The 16,265-nt window shown below is 39.1% G+C and overlaps 1 protein-coding gene across 1 annotated transcript in view; it reads right to left on the bottom strand.

Annotated features, from left to right (window-relative positions):
* DNAI4 (dynein axonemal intermediate chain 4) overlaps positions 1-16,265 on the bottom strand; it is a 61,734-nt gene that overhangs the window by 25,147 nt on the left and 20,322 nt on the right. The window contains exons 5-7 of the mRNA XM_056122202.1: positions 13,052-13,191; positions 6,125-6,280; positions 839-1,030 (exon numbers count right to left, since the gene is read on the bottom strand). Coding sequence (XP_055978177.1) covers positions 839-1,030; positions 6,125-6,280; positions 13,052-13,191 — 488 coding nt within the window. The remainder of the gene's footprint in view (positions 1-838; positions 1,031-6,124; positions 6,281-13,051; positions 13,192-16,265) is intronic.

Here is a 16,265-nt window from a genome sequence, read left to right as displayed (position 1 = left end):
CGATACAGTGTGCAAAGACAAGAAAAACACAAGGAAAAACTGCTGAACATTTCTCAGTGAAAGTTTCTAGGCAGAAAGTATAGGGTTTGGGGGTGACCCATAAGGCTTGTACCAGGTAAGCTAACTTTGAGTGTCTCTTAAGTAATATAATGAAATCAAGTCCTGTCTGTGTCTGATTTCAGGAGCCTTTGAATGACATGCTATGAGGTTGATAATATATTCTAAGGAATGCACTGGAAGGTGGTGATGGTTTGTGAGTGCTTAAATACTATCTTCAAATGTGTGTCTGTGCTGCAGCAGCAATTCAGGATAGTAGAGTGGAAAGAGAATTGGAATGGGATCAAACAGCTTATCTGAATACCTAACTTTGTCACATGGGATGTAACCTTAGAAACTACCTGCAACTTTCACTTTACTCACTTATAAATTGGAAGTTCAAATTACACTCTAAAATCTTTCAAATAGCTTGTGGATATATGAGACAGGATTTATAATGATAAAAACAGGAAGGATTCCCCTGCAACAGTGAAAATCAGACTTGGGAAGTCAGTGGCAGACGGAAGCAGGGTCTGAATAGGAGAATAGTTCAACACAAGGTAAGAGAAGGGAAAGAGTCACAGAGACACATGTTCTGAAATCCAAGGAAGCAATATCTTTATGTAGGAACCCTAGCAGGAACCCTAGTCTATACTTAAATTCTGTGCTGACATCCTTGTAAAAGCACATCTTCTCATAGACAAGTACAGTCCGGAGATCCTATTTAGAAGTAATTAATAGCACTATTTATATTTTCTTACCCATTTGAGATTATCAAAATGTGGTTTATTTTTAAAAATACCTTTAAATACAGGAAGTTGACGGTAAGCTGCCAGTTTGGGCTGAAATATGTTTTCCATTAGAACTCTCTCCATGAAAAATAAGTTCTGCTGAAACTTGTCAGATTTCAGTATTGCATCTATGTGGTTTATTTCTTCATTTTGGATTTTAGCCAGAATTACATTTTCTATATCCATCAGAGAACTTCCACCGCCTGTAAAATACAAATATGATGCAATGATAAAATAATATTGCATGCTCTGGGAATTCTCAATGTTTTTTAAATGGCATGATACCATATTGTATGTTTTTAGTCCAGAATTAACAACTGCAAAAGATATTTACTGAATATTCTTTATGGACCAAACACAAAGAAGATGTCCATTACTTTCTCATTTTAGAATTTTAACTACTCAAAGGGCTGGAGCGCTAGCACAGCGGGTAGGGCGTTTGCCTTGCCCATGGTCGACCCATGTTCGATTCTTCCGTCCCTCTTGGAGAGCCCCACAAACTACCGGGAGTATCCTGCCTGCACGACAAAGCCTGGCAAGCTCCCCGTGGCGTATTCGATATCCCAAAAACAGTAACAAGTCTCACAATGGAGATATTGCTGTTGCCCGCTCGAGCAAATCGATGAACAACAGGAGGACAGTGCTACAGTGCTAACTACTCAAAAATATAATAGCTTTCAGAAGATAAATAGTAACCTCATGGGTTCATTTGCATCTTTCTATATTTTTGTTCAAACTAAAATAAGACTATGATCAGTTGGCCAGAGTGATTTTACAGCAGGTAGGGTGCTTGCCTTGCATGAGGCCGATCTGGGTTCTATCCGTGGAATCCCATATGGTTCTCTGAGCACTGCCCTGGGTGATTCCTGAGAGCAGAACCAGGAGTGTCTCCTGAATATTGCCAGGTTTAGCCCAAAACCAACAAGAAGAAAAAGATTATCAACAGTCTACAGATAGGTGATGTGGTTTGTAATTGTTTTATTTATATTATTTATAATTATATTTTATTTACATTTATTTATAATATTTATAATTACAAAAATTATAAGTATTTTATTATAAATAATTTGATTATAAGAATTCCATATTATGTTAGTTATAACTTATTAAGTTAGTTTTCATTGATGTTTTAATTAGCAGTAATTCAATGTATTAAAATCATAAAAATTTGCTATCTTAGGAACATAATACGTATTTTTCCTTTCTGGAAACTCCAAAGAATTCATCTCCTGAGGCTGGAACAATAGTATAGCAGGTAGACCATTTGCCTTGTGCACAGCTGACCTAAATTCAATTCCCAGCACCCCAATGGTACCACTAGGAGTGATTCCTGAGTGCAGAACCAAGAGTAATCCCTGAGCACCACCAGCCAGGTGTGGCCCAACCCCCAAGCCTCCAAATTAATTTCCTTACTTTTTTCCAATTCCAAATGTCCCTAAATATCTCTGCATCTTCAAAGGCAGTAATACTACATCTCTGTCTACAGAAGTCCTTCTATTTAAAAATACCCATGTGACAGTGGCATATTACTCATCTGGAAGAAAAGATGAAATCATGCATTTCACTTCTATGTGGATGGAACTAGAGGGTATCATGCTGAGTGAAGTCAGAAGGAAGACAAATACAGAATGACCTCTCTCGTATGTGGAATATATATATATATGAAGAAACATAGGAAGGGAATACCAAATGGCCAAGGCAATAAAAACCTAAGAGTTTGACTACAGAACTGAGATTGCCAGGCCGGAGTGATAGTACAGTGGGTAGGGCGTTTGCCTTGCACGCGGACAACCTGGGTTCAATCCCCGGCATCCCATACGGTCCCCCAAGCACCGCCAGCAGTAATTCCTAAGTGCAGAGCCAGGAGTGACCCCTGAGCATCGCTGGGTGTGACCCAAAAAGAAAAAAAAAGAATTGAGATTGCCAAGGAGAGATTGTGGGGGGAGGGATGGTTGTGGCCGGGAAGGCGATTTTGGTTCAGGGATACTGACACTCTGATGGAGCATGTGATATTAGAACACTGAATTTACACATGAAATTCTATCATTACCAGTATGGTACATCATTCTTCCTCGATAAAAGATGAGGGAAACAAGAATAGAATCCGCCGGCGAAGACTGGAGAGATTGTACAGGAGGTAAGGCACTTGCCTTGCAATGCAGCCCAGGACGTTTCCACCAGTCCCTCACCCCACCCCTGTCGCACTGCATATAACTGCTCGCGCACCATCAGAGGTCACTCCTGAGCACTGCTGGGTGTGGCCCCCAAACCCCCAAAGTGAAATAAAATAATAAATATCTGATCATTAGACTAGGCACGCTCAGATACTTTGACGATCTATTGCTTTGAGGATTTTAAAATAATCAAACCTGGACAGTTTCTTATGCTCTAGAATGTGCCCTATTCACTGTATCCAGGAAGTGGAGTGTGAACATATTGGGGAACTATTATTTTGCCTATCATTCTACTTAGAAAGGGCTGGAGCGATAGCGCAGTGAGTAGAGCGTTTTGCCTTGCACCCGGCTGACCCAGTCAACCTGAGTTCAATTCCTCCGCCCCTCTTGGAGAGCCTGCCAAGTTACCAAGAGTATCTCGCCCGCAGGGTAAAGCCTGGCAAGCTACTCGTGATGTATTTGATATGCCAAGTAACAACAAGTCTCACAATGGTACTGTGCCCGCTTGAGCAAATCGATGAACAACGGGAGGACAGTGACAGTGACAGTGACTATTTAGAAAATATTTACTGTAAAAGACTAAATGACCAGAAGACCAACAAGAAAATATTCGAGATCTGAAGGCCTACTTCCACATCTTGGATCCTCTACTTGCTCCTCCAACCTTGCCAAAATTGGGTGTTTGGGGGGGGGGGGGGTGTCACACCTGTTGTTGATGCTCAGGGCTTACTCCTAGCTCTGCACTCAAAGATCACTCCTGGCAGGGATCAGGGAACCATATTTGGTGCCAGAAATCAAACCCAGATCAGCCCCATGCAAGGCAAGTGACCTACCCACTATACGATCTCTGAAGATAGATGTACTATCTCCGGAGATAGATTTTAGGTCTGGTGGCCCTAAATGTTTTAAAACATTAAAAATTCTGAGCCTCTTTTTTCTTAGATATAGTATGAGGTTAAAATACACCCTAATAATGTTTAAAAGAATACAAATATTTTTGATACAAAAAATATTTAACTTTTTTCTTTTTGTAATATAAAACCCCAGAGTTAGACAGGAATGTGTTTTCTTTTTCTTTTAGTTCTTTTAAGACCTTTCACTTAAACTATTGTATATGTATCAATGACAATATTGGGGTGGGCTGTATATATCCAAGAAATCCCAATGTAATTTTAGCCAAAAAGGTTTTCCTGCTAATTCTTAGTAGCTTCTAAAAGCAAATATATTTTATGAATATTTTAAATAACAGAAAAAATAGGCTTTTTAGTAATAACTAATTAGTTTTTCCCTTCAGTGTTATCTGAGAGAAATTATCTGATTTTCCTTTCCATAAAAATCTGGCTATAGTCCATATGATTGTAAATATAATTTCAAAATGAAAATAATACAGGCAACATATCTAAAGTTTACATCTCTTAAATATTACAACTGAATACAATAATAGAAAAAAATTTTAAGGTAAGTCGCGTGGATCCCTCATATCTAAAGGAGACATATTAATAATAAATTAGGTGATTATTTTCTGAAAGATTTCTCTGCTTCTTAAACTTCGTATTCAAAAATATTGATTTGCTACTTTTAAATATTACATGGGCTGGAGCGATAGCACAGCGGGTAGGGTAGGGCGTTTGCCTTGCACGAGGCTGGCCCAGGTTCAATTCCTCCGCCCCTCTTGGAGAGACCCGCTGCTACGGAGAGTAACCAGCCCGCATGGCAGAGCTTGGCAAGCTCCCCGTGGTGTATTCAATATGCCAAAAACAGTAACAACAAGTCTCACAATGGAGATGTTACTGGTGCCCGCGCGAGCAAATTGATGAACAATGGGAAGACAGCGCTACAGTGCTACAAATATTACATATGTTTTCAGGTCAAAAGCAATGAGAACGTAAGTCCTGGAGGGGGGCAAGAAGGAATATGTCAAGTGCCCGTCCCCTCGTGTGGACGGGGGCTCTACTGGGCGCCACCCTGCCCCGGGGCAGGGGTTCGCTCTCAGTTTTGCTCAGTGAACAGAATGTCCTGTGAGGAAACTCATCCAAGTTCCAAGCAGTAAAATACATGTGCTACTTCAGGGGCATCCTGAAGGGGAGAGCCAGGCTGCCGGGCCTCCACGCCTTTGTGTGATAAAGATATTTAGATGAAGCATATTCATTCTATTGGAATTTGAAATAAATAAAGACATCTTGGAGTTCAAAAAAAAAAACAATGAGAGTAGGGCACTATTTCAGTTTAAATTTATGAAAATTTATTAAAACTTTACATGTTCTGTAAAAACCTCTGGATGGAAAAATCTCTCTAGCTTTTCCTGTACTTATGGCCAACATATAGCATGTTATGACAATGTTATAACTAGCCTACCAATGTAGTAGTAGTAGTAACGTTGACAAGAAAGAGACTCAGAAATTTAGAGTAGGGAGAGTAAACCCAGAGTCACCAATCAGAACTGTAATTTGACAAACTGGTATTTGACGAAATTTCTCCCAGGTCCATTAATCTATTTGGGAAGTTATAATTTGAGGCTGATGTTAGTTATAACACTTTATCTGAAAATTTATGATTTTAAACTCTAAGAGTGTAAGGTGGGATTTCTCAAGCTTGGTAGTATTGGCCCTTGGTTGAATACTTTTTATATGACACCTGTCCTCTATCCTGAAAGAATTTCAGGGTACCCTATCCTGAATTTCAGGGTACCCTATCCTGAAGGAATTTCAGGGATTTCAGGAATTTCAGGGTACCTAAAAGACATCCCTATAGTATTGACAACAAAACAGTTCTCTACACACTGGAAAAGCAAAATCTCCCAACTGAAAATCACTATTAGTAATGACTTTTATTACTAGTAATCTCTTTTAAGTTATCAGAGAGCTAGTATATATTCACTTATGAGTTATTTAATTCATAAAATGATAGATTTCTCTATTCCTGGAGAGAAAATGCTGGAGGTCCAGGGATAAAACTAATCTTTCAGTTCAAAGCCCAAGATGATATAAAAGAATAACAATATTAATCTGAATAAAACTTGTACTTTGCATATTTCAACAGAAAAGAATGTGGCAGCTTCTAAAAATTAAAATACCATGGGAAAACACTATCCCCCCCAATAAAAACAACGAAATGAAATATTACTTTTTTCTGTAGTAGTCGATTGCATTTGTGGGTCCCAATCTTTAGCATTTAAACTTGCTTTGCTTCTTGAGTCAAGAATAGGTCGTCTTGCTGTTACAGGTGAAAGCTCCAAAGCATTAAAAGAATCATATATATCCCAAGCAGTCGACATTACACCTAAGTAAAGGAGAAAAAAAGATTAAAATTAATTTAAACCAAGAAGCTATAAATAATTCTAAGCTCAGCTTAACAGAAAAATTTGATTTTTAGTTCACAACAGTGGGAAGTAAATGAAGATGAAAGATACAAATCATGAAGATATCTTAAGAGTTTCTTAGCTGTCACACTCTTTACTGGATACAAACAGCTTTGGGTTTTAGGACTAGTCCCAGATTATCCTCATCATCCTTTCTCGTTGCCACAAAGTCCTCATCAGATTTGTCATTTCCTGCTCATTTTCTGATGAGCTGCCTTGACGTGGTTCTAACTAATTAGTTTTTCCCTTCAGTGTTATCTTTTAACAGCATGTCCATGTTAGAACATATTCCTTTACTTACGGCCAACATATAGCATGTTATAGGACTTTTTATTTTAATCATCTAATTCCATTTTTAGCCACAAAAGTTTCCTATACACTTGTGTGGAAAGATTACACTTGTTAGAAAATGATAGATCCCTTTTCCGCAACCAAGTTGTAGCTTAGTTATTTTCTTTTAAAATATTTTGTCTAAAGTTATCTGTGTGTCTTCAAGGAGAACCTATAACAACAGTCTTTAAACAAAAATTGTCAATGTTATGTATCTTCAGATTTTAAAAAAAGAGACGCAGGGCTGGAGCAAAAGTACAGCGGCTAGGGTATTGGTATTGCACATGGCTGACCCGGGTTCGATTCTCTGCATCCCACATGGTCTCCTGTGTACCGCCAGGAGTAATTCCTGAGTGCACAGCCAGGAATAAATCCTGAGCATCTGTTAGAAAAGATGAAGTCGTGAAATTTGCATACAAGCGATACTACATGAAAAGTATCATGTTAAGCGAAATAAGTCAGAAAGAGAGGGATAGACATAGAAAGAATGCATTCATCTCGGGAACATAAAGTAACAAAATAGGACACTAACACCCAAGAATGGCCGAGATTAGTACCAGGAATTTTGCTCCATGGCTTGGAGGCCAGTCACACATGCTAGGAGAAAAGGGGGCTCAGATAGAGAAGGGAGCACCAAATAAAGGGTGTTGGGAGGATCATCCCAGGATGGGAGAAACATGCTGAAAGTAGACTCTAGACCAAACAAGATTGCCACTCAATACCTCTTTTGAAAACCACAACACCCAAAAGGAGAGAGAGAGAACAAAAGGGAATGCCCTGCCACAGATGCAGGGTGGGATGGGAGAGGTGGGGGGTGGGAGGGATACTGGGACCCGTGGTGGTGGAGGATGGGCACTGGTGGAGGGATGGGTACTCAATCATTGCATAACCGAAACCCAAGCACAAAAATTTGTAAGTCTACAACTGTACCTCATGGTGTTTCACTAATAAAAATGTAAAAAAAAGAACTTTAATAAAATGTTTTTATGCATAATTGTTTAAAATAAAAATTTTAAATATAAAAAAATAAATCCTGAGCATCGCTGGGTATGATGACAAACAAGCAAACAAAAAAATCAACAAAAAAATGTAAAAATAAAATGAAAAAGAGGCTTCTGACTGCTTTTATTACTGATAGAACCATAAAATCCTTACAATGACAATCATTTTGCAGTGTTCACTTAACAAAATATTCCTACAAATTTTACTAAATTTTCAGTTAAGGTAAGGTAAGGTAAAGGCCCTCCCGTTGATCGTCGATTTGTTCGGGCGGGCCCAGTAACGTCTCCATTGGAGACTTTGTTGTTACTGTGTCTGGCATATCGAATACTCTTGGTAGCTTGCCAGGCTCTCTGAGAGGGGCAGAGGAATCAAACTCGGGTCGGCCATGTTGGCCGCTTGTAAGGCGAATGCCCTACAGTAATTTAATAACAAAATTTTTCTCCCTAAAAATAAAACAAATCTATATCTAATTAATACTCCTTCTTCTGAGTTAGAATTTTAATGTTTGTAATGTAAAAAGTGAGAACTATAGCATTTGATGTTTTCAATAAATAAAAATGTCCACTCATATTTTGTAACAACAATTCTCTAATTGAATTTATCTTAATAGTATCTAATAAACTCATGCACAGAATACCCAAATGTCTTGCCAAAGTAGATACAATTTCTTGTCAGAATAGTATACAAAGAAATCATGTCTTTAGATACTGAATTACCTAAGCTTTACTTTCTGTACTGAATTTTTTTTTACTGCAGCATAAAAGAATATGTTCTTGTATTCTTACTTATCGTCACTAATAAAATAATTAATACATAAATAAATGGGCTGGAGCAATAGCACAGCGGCAGGGCATTTGCCTTGCACGCAGCCAACGTGGCCGACCCGAGTTCGATTCCTCCGCCCCTCTCAGAGAGCCCGGCAAGCGACCGAGAGTATCTCGCCCGCACAGCAGAGCCTGGCAAGCTCCCCGTGACGTATTCGATATGCCAAACACAGTAACAACAAAGTCTCCAATGGAGACGTTACTGGGCCCGCTCGAGCAAATCGACGATCAACGGGAGGGCCTTTACCTTTACATAAATAAATGTTATAAGCTAGCAATATAAGATGTTATGATAGCTTAAGTCTTTTTTCATATGAAAGTAACATTATTACTTCTAATTTGGGTTCTTACATTTGTTCATTTAAATTTTACTAATTCAAGAAACAAAATCTAAAACCACATGCCAGAATATCATGTGCACAATGGAAAATTAATAAATGACTGCCGCCTCCCAATTTTATACTATTATATGTTATTAAAGAAAGTTTATTTGGGGGCAGAGAGATAGGACAGCAAGTAGGCTGCTTGCCTTAAACAGGACCAACCTGAGTTCGATCCCCAACATCCCATATGGTCCCCCAAGCACAGCCAGGAGTAATTTCTGAGTGTAGAGCCAGTAGTAACCCCTGAGCATCACCGGGTATGACCCCCCTAAATTTTTTAAAAATTTATTTAAATGGGTATCAAAAAAAAAAGAATTTCCCTATATCAGAATTTTGAGCATTTGTGTTAAAAAATCTCTAAATTTTTTGCAAATTTTAAAACTTTCTACCTACTAGTTTAATTCAGACTTTTAAGAGAATATCTGATGACTATGTAATACTTAGAAAAAAATTTTATTTTTAACTGCTTCAAATAAAGGAGAGCTAAATATGAATTTATTTTCATTACCCAGAGATAATGACTGTTTATATTTTATTTGTTTACACAGGGGTATATGTGTATATTCTTTGATAAAATAATCTCATAACACATGTTTTGGAGTGGCAGTATATATACATATATATGCACGGGACGTCAAAAGAACACCTGGCTGCCCACCTACAAGATGGTCGGACCTCTTTGTCAGGACCCTGAATGAACGGTTTGATACTCTTCATGTTCCTGGAGCTAGCAGATGGCATTGGGCTACACTAGCGCGGGAAAGGGACGAATGGAGACGCTACTGGCGCCTGCTCAAGAAAATCGATGTGCAACAGGATGACAAGTGATACAAGTGATATATATGCATGTGTGTGTGTATATATATGGAATTAAATAGTGCTTTTCTCATTTATTTCACTTAACGTGAAAACTCTCCAGTTCCAGCCACACTGTTGGAGATGGCAACATTAATCTTTTTCTTAGCATACAGAATGCCATTGTATATGTACACCACATCTTCTTGCATTAGGTCTTATGGTTGTTGTCATTTTGTGGTGCCGGTATTAAACACAGAGCCTCACATATGCAAAGCAATTGCTCTACCACTTGAGCTATATCCCTGGTCCCATGTCCCATCTTTATTTAGTCACCTATAGATTATTTACAAGTTTTGTTATTGTAAGTAATGTTGCAGTGAGCATGAAGGTGCAGAGGTCTCTTTGAATTTGTGTTTTGTGTTATTTAGATGTGTATTTAAACATTTTAACGTAAGCAGTTTCATCTTTCTCTCTCTATTTTTTCCTTTTTGGGTCACACCTGGTTGTGTTCAGGGCTTACTCCTGATTCTGTTCTCAGGAATTACTCCTGATTGATTCAGGGGATCATATGGGATGCCAGGGATCAAACCCCGGTCAATTACATGTAAGGCAAACACTCAACCCACTCTACTCCAGCCCCTAGCATAAGCAGTTTCTCATTTTAATAAACTCTTTGTTGTGAACTATATACTATTCACATAAGAATACATAAGACACTTATATTCAATACATATATCAGGAATAAAGAGGGGTGTTTTAATGACAAGGGGTCAAGTTTCCAAGATGACCTAGTGATCCTTAATATGTATATGCCTAGCAATAGTGTGTCCAATTATATGAGACAAGGATAGATCTAACTGCAAAGAGAAATTGATGAGTGCACTGTCACAGTTGAAAATGCCAACATCCCTTTATCAGAAGTGGTCAGATCCAGCAGGCAAAATGTCAGTAAGGAGATAGGTTAACTCGACAACACCATCAATCACTGGATACAACTGATATCCATAGACTTTCATCCACTAATAGCAGAATGCACATTATTCTTAGCTTCCATTGACCATTCACCAAGATAGCTTTCTTTTGCTTTTTGAGTATGCGTAATTTGCTTTATTTCAGCTTTTTTCACAGGTAAATGAACATCAGTACTTCCTCAATGACATTTTCTGAAAATTTCTTCTTTGAATGGGTCATACTATATTGGTTTGTTGTATTCTATAATTATGTAAATTTTTGTCATTGTTGAAACCAAATATTTTGAATACAATTACGTTTAATCTCAAACTCTTCTGGTCTTCAGAGGTTTTGGAGTCTGCTATGAGTGCTAATTTGTTTAGTAATTTTTCTAAACTATTTTTTGCAAAGTTTAATTTTTGTTAAGAGAGAGAGAGGAAGAGAGAGAATTCTAAGTAAAGACAAAAGAGCATGTGCCCTGATCAAAGAGTGAGTACAAGGGTTAGGGTGTTTGCCCTGCATACCTCCAACCCCAGTTCAATCCTCAGCACCACATACAGTCCCCTGAACACAGCCAAGGGTGATACCTGAGCTCAAAGCCAAGAGTAAGACTTGAGGAACCCTGGGTGTGACACAATGCCTTCCTCCTCTCCTTGAAAAACAGCCAAATGTTTTGTGTCAGTCTTTTAGCTAAAACAAACTAAATTCTTTGAGAATAAGGTCTACTCTGCTCTTTCTAGAACAAGAGACCTTGGGTTCATACTGGGGAGCACGCTGTTATCTTTAAGACCAACATCAGAGAGCATGCTAAGTCAGAGAGAGAAGAACCAATACCAGATAATCTCGTTTATCTATGGAATAGAGACATAAAATGAGGGAATCAACAGTACTGAACTATGACTAACCCTGGACTTTTGACTACGAAGTTCTAATTACCAAGCAGTCCAGAAACAGGAGGGCTCTAGGCCGGGGTGGAAATGAGGAGATGAACTGGAAGGAAAATAAGGACATTGATGGAGGGTCTTAATACTTGATGGTGAAGTGCAGTAATGATGTACATCAAAACCATAAGTGTTAGCACTATCACAATTTTTATTTCCTCTAAAATAAAATAATAAATAAAAAGACCACCCCTATGATGAGGGAGGACAGTGAAGCAAGAGCAAGAGACGTCACGAAACTTTCCTATTCGTTACACTTCTCTTCATTTAGCCCTTGTTTAGATGACTATCTATTTTAGTCTCTCCAAAGCACTGATTTACAGTTTTGCTGAGCGGAAAAAAGCCACACTTCTTTTACCACGTTGACTTTATATTATAGGATTTTAGCTTTGTAATATTCTTGGAACTTTGTAATATTCTTGGAACTATTTATACATAAACTCAAAAAGTTTATGAATTTGTAGTAGTCAAGAGTACAGACTCTGGAGCCCTTCTAAGCATGGGCAGAGGGTGTCAGTTACTGCTCACCACACCTGCTTTGTAATATTCTTGGAACTTTGTAATATTCTTGGAACTATTTATACATAAACTCAAAAAGTTTATGAATTTGTAGTAGTCAAGAGTACAGACTCTGGAGCCCTTCTAAGCATGGGCAGAGGGTGTCAGTTACTGCTCACCACACCTGCTGTTTGACCATGGGCGAGTTAGCCACCCTCTACCTATTTCCTCCTCCACAAAATGGGGAATATTAATGGCACCTACTTCGTGGAAAACTGCATTTATTCAACCGGTTCATTTATGTGAAAGATGGAGAATTATGTTTGACATATTTTACATGTTATTAAATGGAGGTGGGAGAGAAAGAGCAATGGTTAGTGCACTTGCCTAGTATGTGGCTGGCTCTGTTCGAATTCCCATATTGCATATGATCCCATGAACACAGAGTCAGGTGTGGCCCCTGAGCAATGCCAGGTGTGAGCAAAAACGAGTTATTAGCTGTGGATAATAGTCTTGTAGCATAATAGAAAATCAGTTTCTATGAGTGGTTCACAAAGGTTCAAAAAGACCACAAAATTCTAGAATATGGGAGAGAGTATAGGGGCAAGGTGCTTGTCATGCATATAGCCAACCCTCAGTACTACATGTGTTCCCTTAAGTCCTGCCAGGAGTGATCCCTGAGTGTAGAGCCAGGAATAAGCCCTGAGCATCACCAGGTGTGGCCCTCCCCCACCTCCAAACAAAATAAAATGTTCTAGGAAACAGATTTTTTTAAAAATCTTCTGTATCCATATTTAACACTTGTTAGTTTATTTGTTAAATGCTGAAAGCTATATAGGTCGTAGTAATCATGTGATTTGGCCAAATTAATTCCATTATTACTTTATTTATCTTGATATTTATTTATTAATAAAGAACATTTTATAAATTTCGGGGTTAATCAAGCAGAATAAAATGTAACTTACCTTTATCTTCCTTTAGAATTTTGTCACATTGAACATCTTTGTTCTTTAATGGTTCATTAATAGTCTGCATCATTCTCTCAACATATAAGTCATTGCCTAATCTATTTTTACAAAGGGTTTCATAATTCTTGTTTTTCTCACTATAAAAAACAAAGCATGTTAACTCATTAACCATAAAATTATCATCACACATATCTTCTTGATATAATGCTTTAGGGGAACCGAGGGGCACTCAGGGAATGAACCTGTGTGGGTCACATGTTAGGAAAATGCTTAATTAACACCTGTAGAAACGCTTTGATACCATAGTAGGATTTTTTGGGTAGGGCTTTCGCCTTACACCCGGCCAACATGGCCGACCCGAGTTCGATTCCTCCGCCCCTCTCGGAGAGCCTGGCAAGATACCGAGAGTATTTGATATGCCAGACACAGTAACAACAAAGTCTCCAATGGAGACGTTACTGGGCCTGCTCGAGCAAATCGACGATCAACGGGAGAGCCTTTACCTTTACCTTTTACCTTTTACCTTCTTAAATGTGCAGTGCACCAAAAAGTAATGTGAAAATCGAGAAAATAACGTTGAGGGACTGAGACATGGCGCAGGGGGTAGGGCACTTGCTTAGTCTACTGCATGTTTAGTACAGTGTACTAAGTCCATTTCTCTTTTTGAGAATTTCTTTTAACTTATTCCTTTAACTGATGAATATTGTTTTTCAATAGTTTGGGAAAGTTCTCACCTACTCTCTGAATAGATCCTTTATTCTCCATTCTTTCTATTCCCCTTTTTCCTTAACTGTTTGGATGTATGTGATATATGTTCATTCTATTATCAACATCTTTCTCAAACTTCTTTTTCAGGCTTTATATTCTATTTTTCTTCAACATTCACTTTTCATAACTTATTCATATTGATATCCCAACTTAGTAATGCTCTGTTCAATACTCTTATTTAAATAGAAGTTACCTTAATTTCTTATCGCTGGAGCGATAGCACAGCGGTAGGGCGTTCGCCTTACAAGTGGCCAACATGGCCGACCCGAGTTCGATTCCTCCGCCCCTCTCGGAGAGCCCGGCAAGCTACCGAGAGTATTCGATATGCCAGACACAGTAACAACAAAGTCTCCAATGGAGACGTTACTGGGCCCACTCGAGCAAATCGACGATCAACGGGAGGGCCTTTACCTTTACCTTTTTACCTTAATTTCAGAAATTGTATAAATATTATAATTACACATTTTCAGTACTTTTCTAAATGAGTCATCATTTAGATAGTTTCTTAACATTAATACTGTTTTAACTCTACCTTCTTTGTAAATATTTCTTACTATTATCAGAGATTTAAAAAACATTTTTAATGCTAAAGAGTCAATTCTTTAAGCTGAAAAGATACCTAATGTGGATGCATCTAACAGCAGAGCATCAAAATACATGAAGCAGGGCTGAAATGATATTACAGAGGCCAGTGAGTTTGTGTTGCATGAGGCCAAGCCGTGACCAAATTGCATTACATGTCCAGCCCATCTGATTTTTGATGCCTTGGTAAACAAGACAGTGTCCCTGATTCTCGATCATCGACGGAGGTCAGAACTCTGGATTCTTTCTCTTATTTGAGTGAAGCGTGATACTCCAAGCATAGCTCTTTTGATTCCTCTTTGGGAGACCCAAATAGTGTTTTCATAGAGTCCAGGTCTCTGGGGCATATGTTAATGCAGGAAGAAGAGTGAAATCGAAGAGATGTGCCCAGAGCCGGAGGTTCTTCGTCCTCTTTAGCTGAATCTTGCATGCTCTTGAAGGTGTTCCAAGCCGCTCTCTTCCTCCTGCACAACTTAGGTGCCAGGTCATTCATCATGTTGACTTCTTGACCTCGATACACGTAACTGTTGCATTCAGAGATGTCTGCCCCATTGAGAGCGAATGGAACGTCAGAAACAAGTCCGTTTCTCATAAACATTGTCTTCATGAGATTCACCTGTAGTCCTACCTTTCCACACTCATGGTGGAAGTCGGCCAGCATTTGTGCTGCTTGGCTAATGTTTAGTGTTATTAGAACAATGTCATCAGCAAAGCGGAGGTGGTGTAGTTGTTGACCGTCTATCTTCACTCCCATTCCTTCCCATTCCAGTCGTCGCATGATGTTCTCGAGGGTGGCACTGAAGAGTTTCAGTAAAATGGTGTCACCCTGCTGAACCCCTCTTGACATAGATGATCACTTCCTTGTAGAATGGTGAGATCGTGGTAGTGAATTCGTAATACAGCTCACGGAGGATCCTGATGTATTGAGTTTGAACGCCCTGTTTGGCTAGGGCTTTCATGAACACTTCAGTCTCAACAGAATCAAAGGCCTTCTTCAAATCAATGAATGTTAGACAGAGCAGCATCTTGAACTCCCGAGAAACCTCAATGAGCTTGGTTACCGTGTGGATATGGTCAATCGTGCTGAATCCTTTTCAAAACCCGGCTTGCTCGCATGGTTATCCTTCATCTAGTGTTCTGACAATCCTATTCAGGATGACTAGAGTAAATAGCTTGTAGACGACAGACAACAGGCAGATCAAGAGGTAGCTGCCAATCTCCTTTCTTGTACAGTAGAACGGTCCTGCTGATTTTCCATTGGGACAGAATCTTGCATTCAGTCAGGTAGCATGTGAAGAGCCGAGCCAGTGTATTGATGAGTACTGACAGCAGTTTTTTCAGATGTTCGGGTCTGACCTTGTCTGGGCCGGGTGCTGTTCGTTTCTTTACCGATGAAATGGCATGTCAGATTTCAAAGGGAGAACATTGGGAATGACATTTTCATCCTGTGGAATTCGGTATATTGGCAGGTGGACGTGGCTATCGAAGAGATCCTAGAAAAAGTCATGGATCATCTTCTCCATTGCCCTTCTGGAAGATGTAATAGGTCCATCAGGACGTCGAAGGGCAATTATCTTGGTCTTATATTTGGCAAAGGAAAGGCGGGCGTTGCGAATGCTTTTCCTGGCTTCTGCCACATCTGCCAGCTCTGCTGCTCTTCTCTCTTTAAGGTCTTCTTTTATTGCTTCTCTGCACTGCTTTGCGAGCTCGGAAGTTTGCTTGCAGTTGCCTGAGGCTTGCGCCAAGCCACACTGGCGAATAAGCTTTAGAGTTTTCGAAGACAGGCGTTTTTTTGTGGATATCTCTCTCTCTCTCCATGTTCCTCGAACAATCGTGGAGGTGCTGAACCAATTGATCATAT

Source organism: Sorex fumeus, unplaced genomic scaffold (assembly GCF_029834395.1).
Source record: "Sorex fumeus unplaced genomic scaffold, SorFum_2.1 ptg000045l, whole genome shotgun sequence".
NCBI classification, from domain to species: Eukaryota; Metazoa; Chordata; class Mammalia; order Eulipotyphla; family Soricidae; genus Sorex; species Sorex fumeus.
Note: the sequence above shows the minus strand (reverse complement) of the source record. Positions and strands in the feature narration are given on the sequence as shown.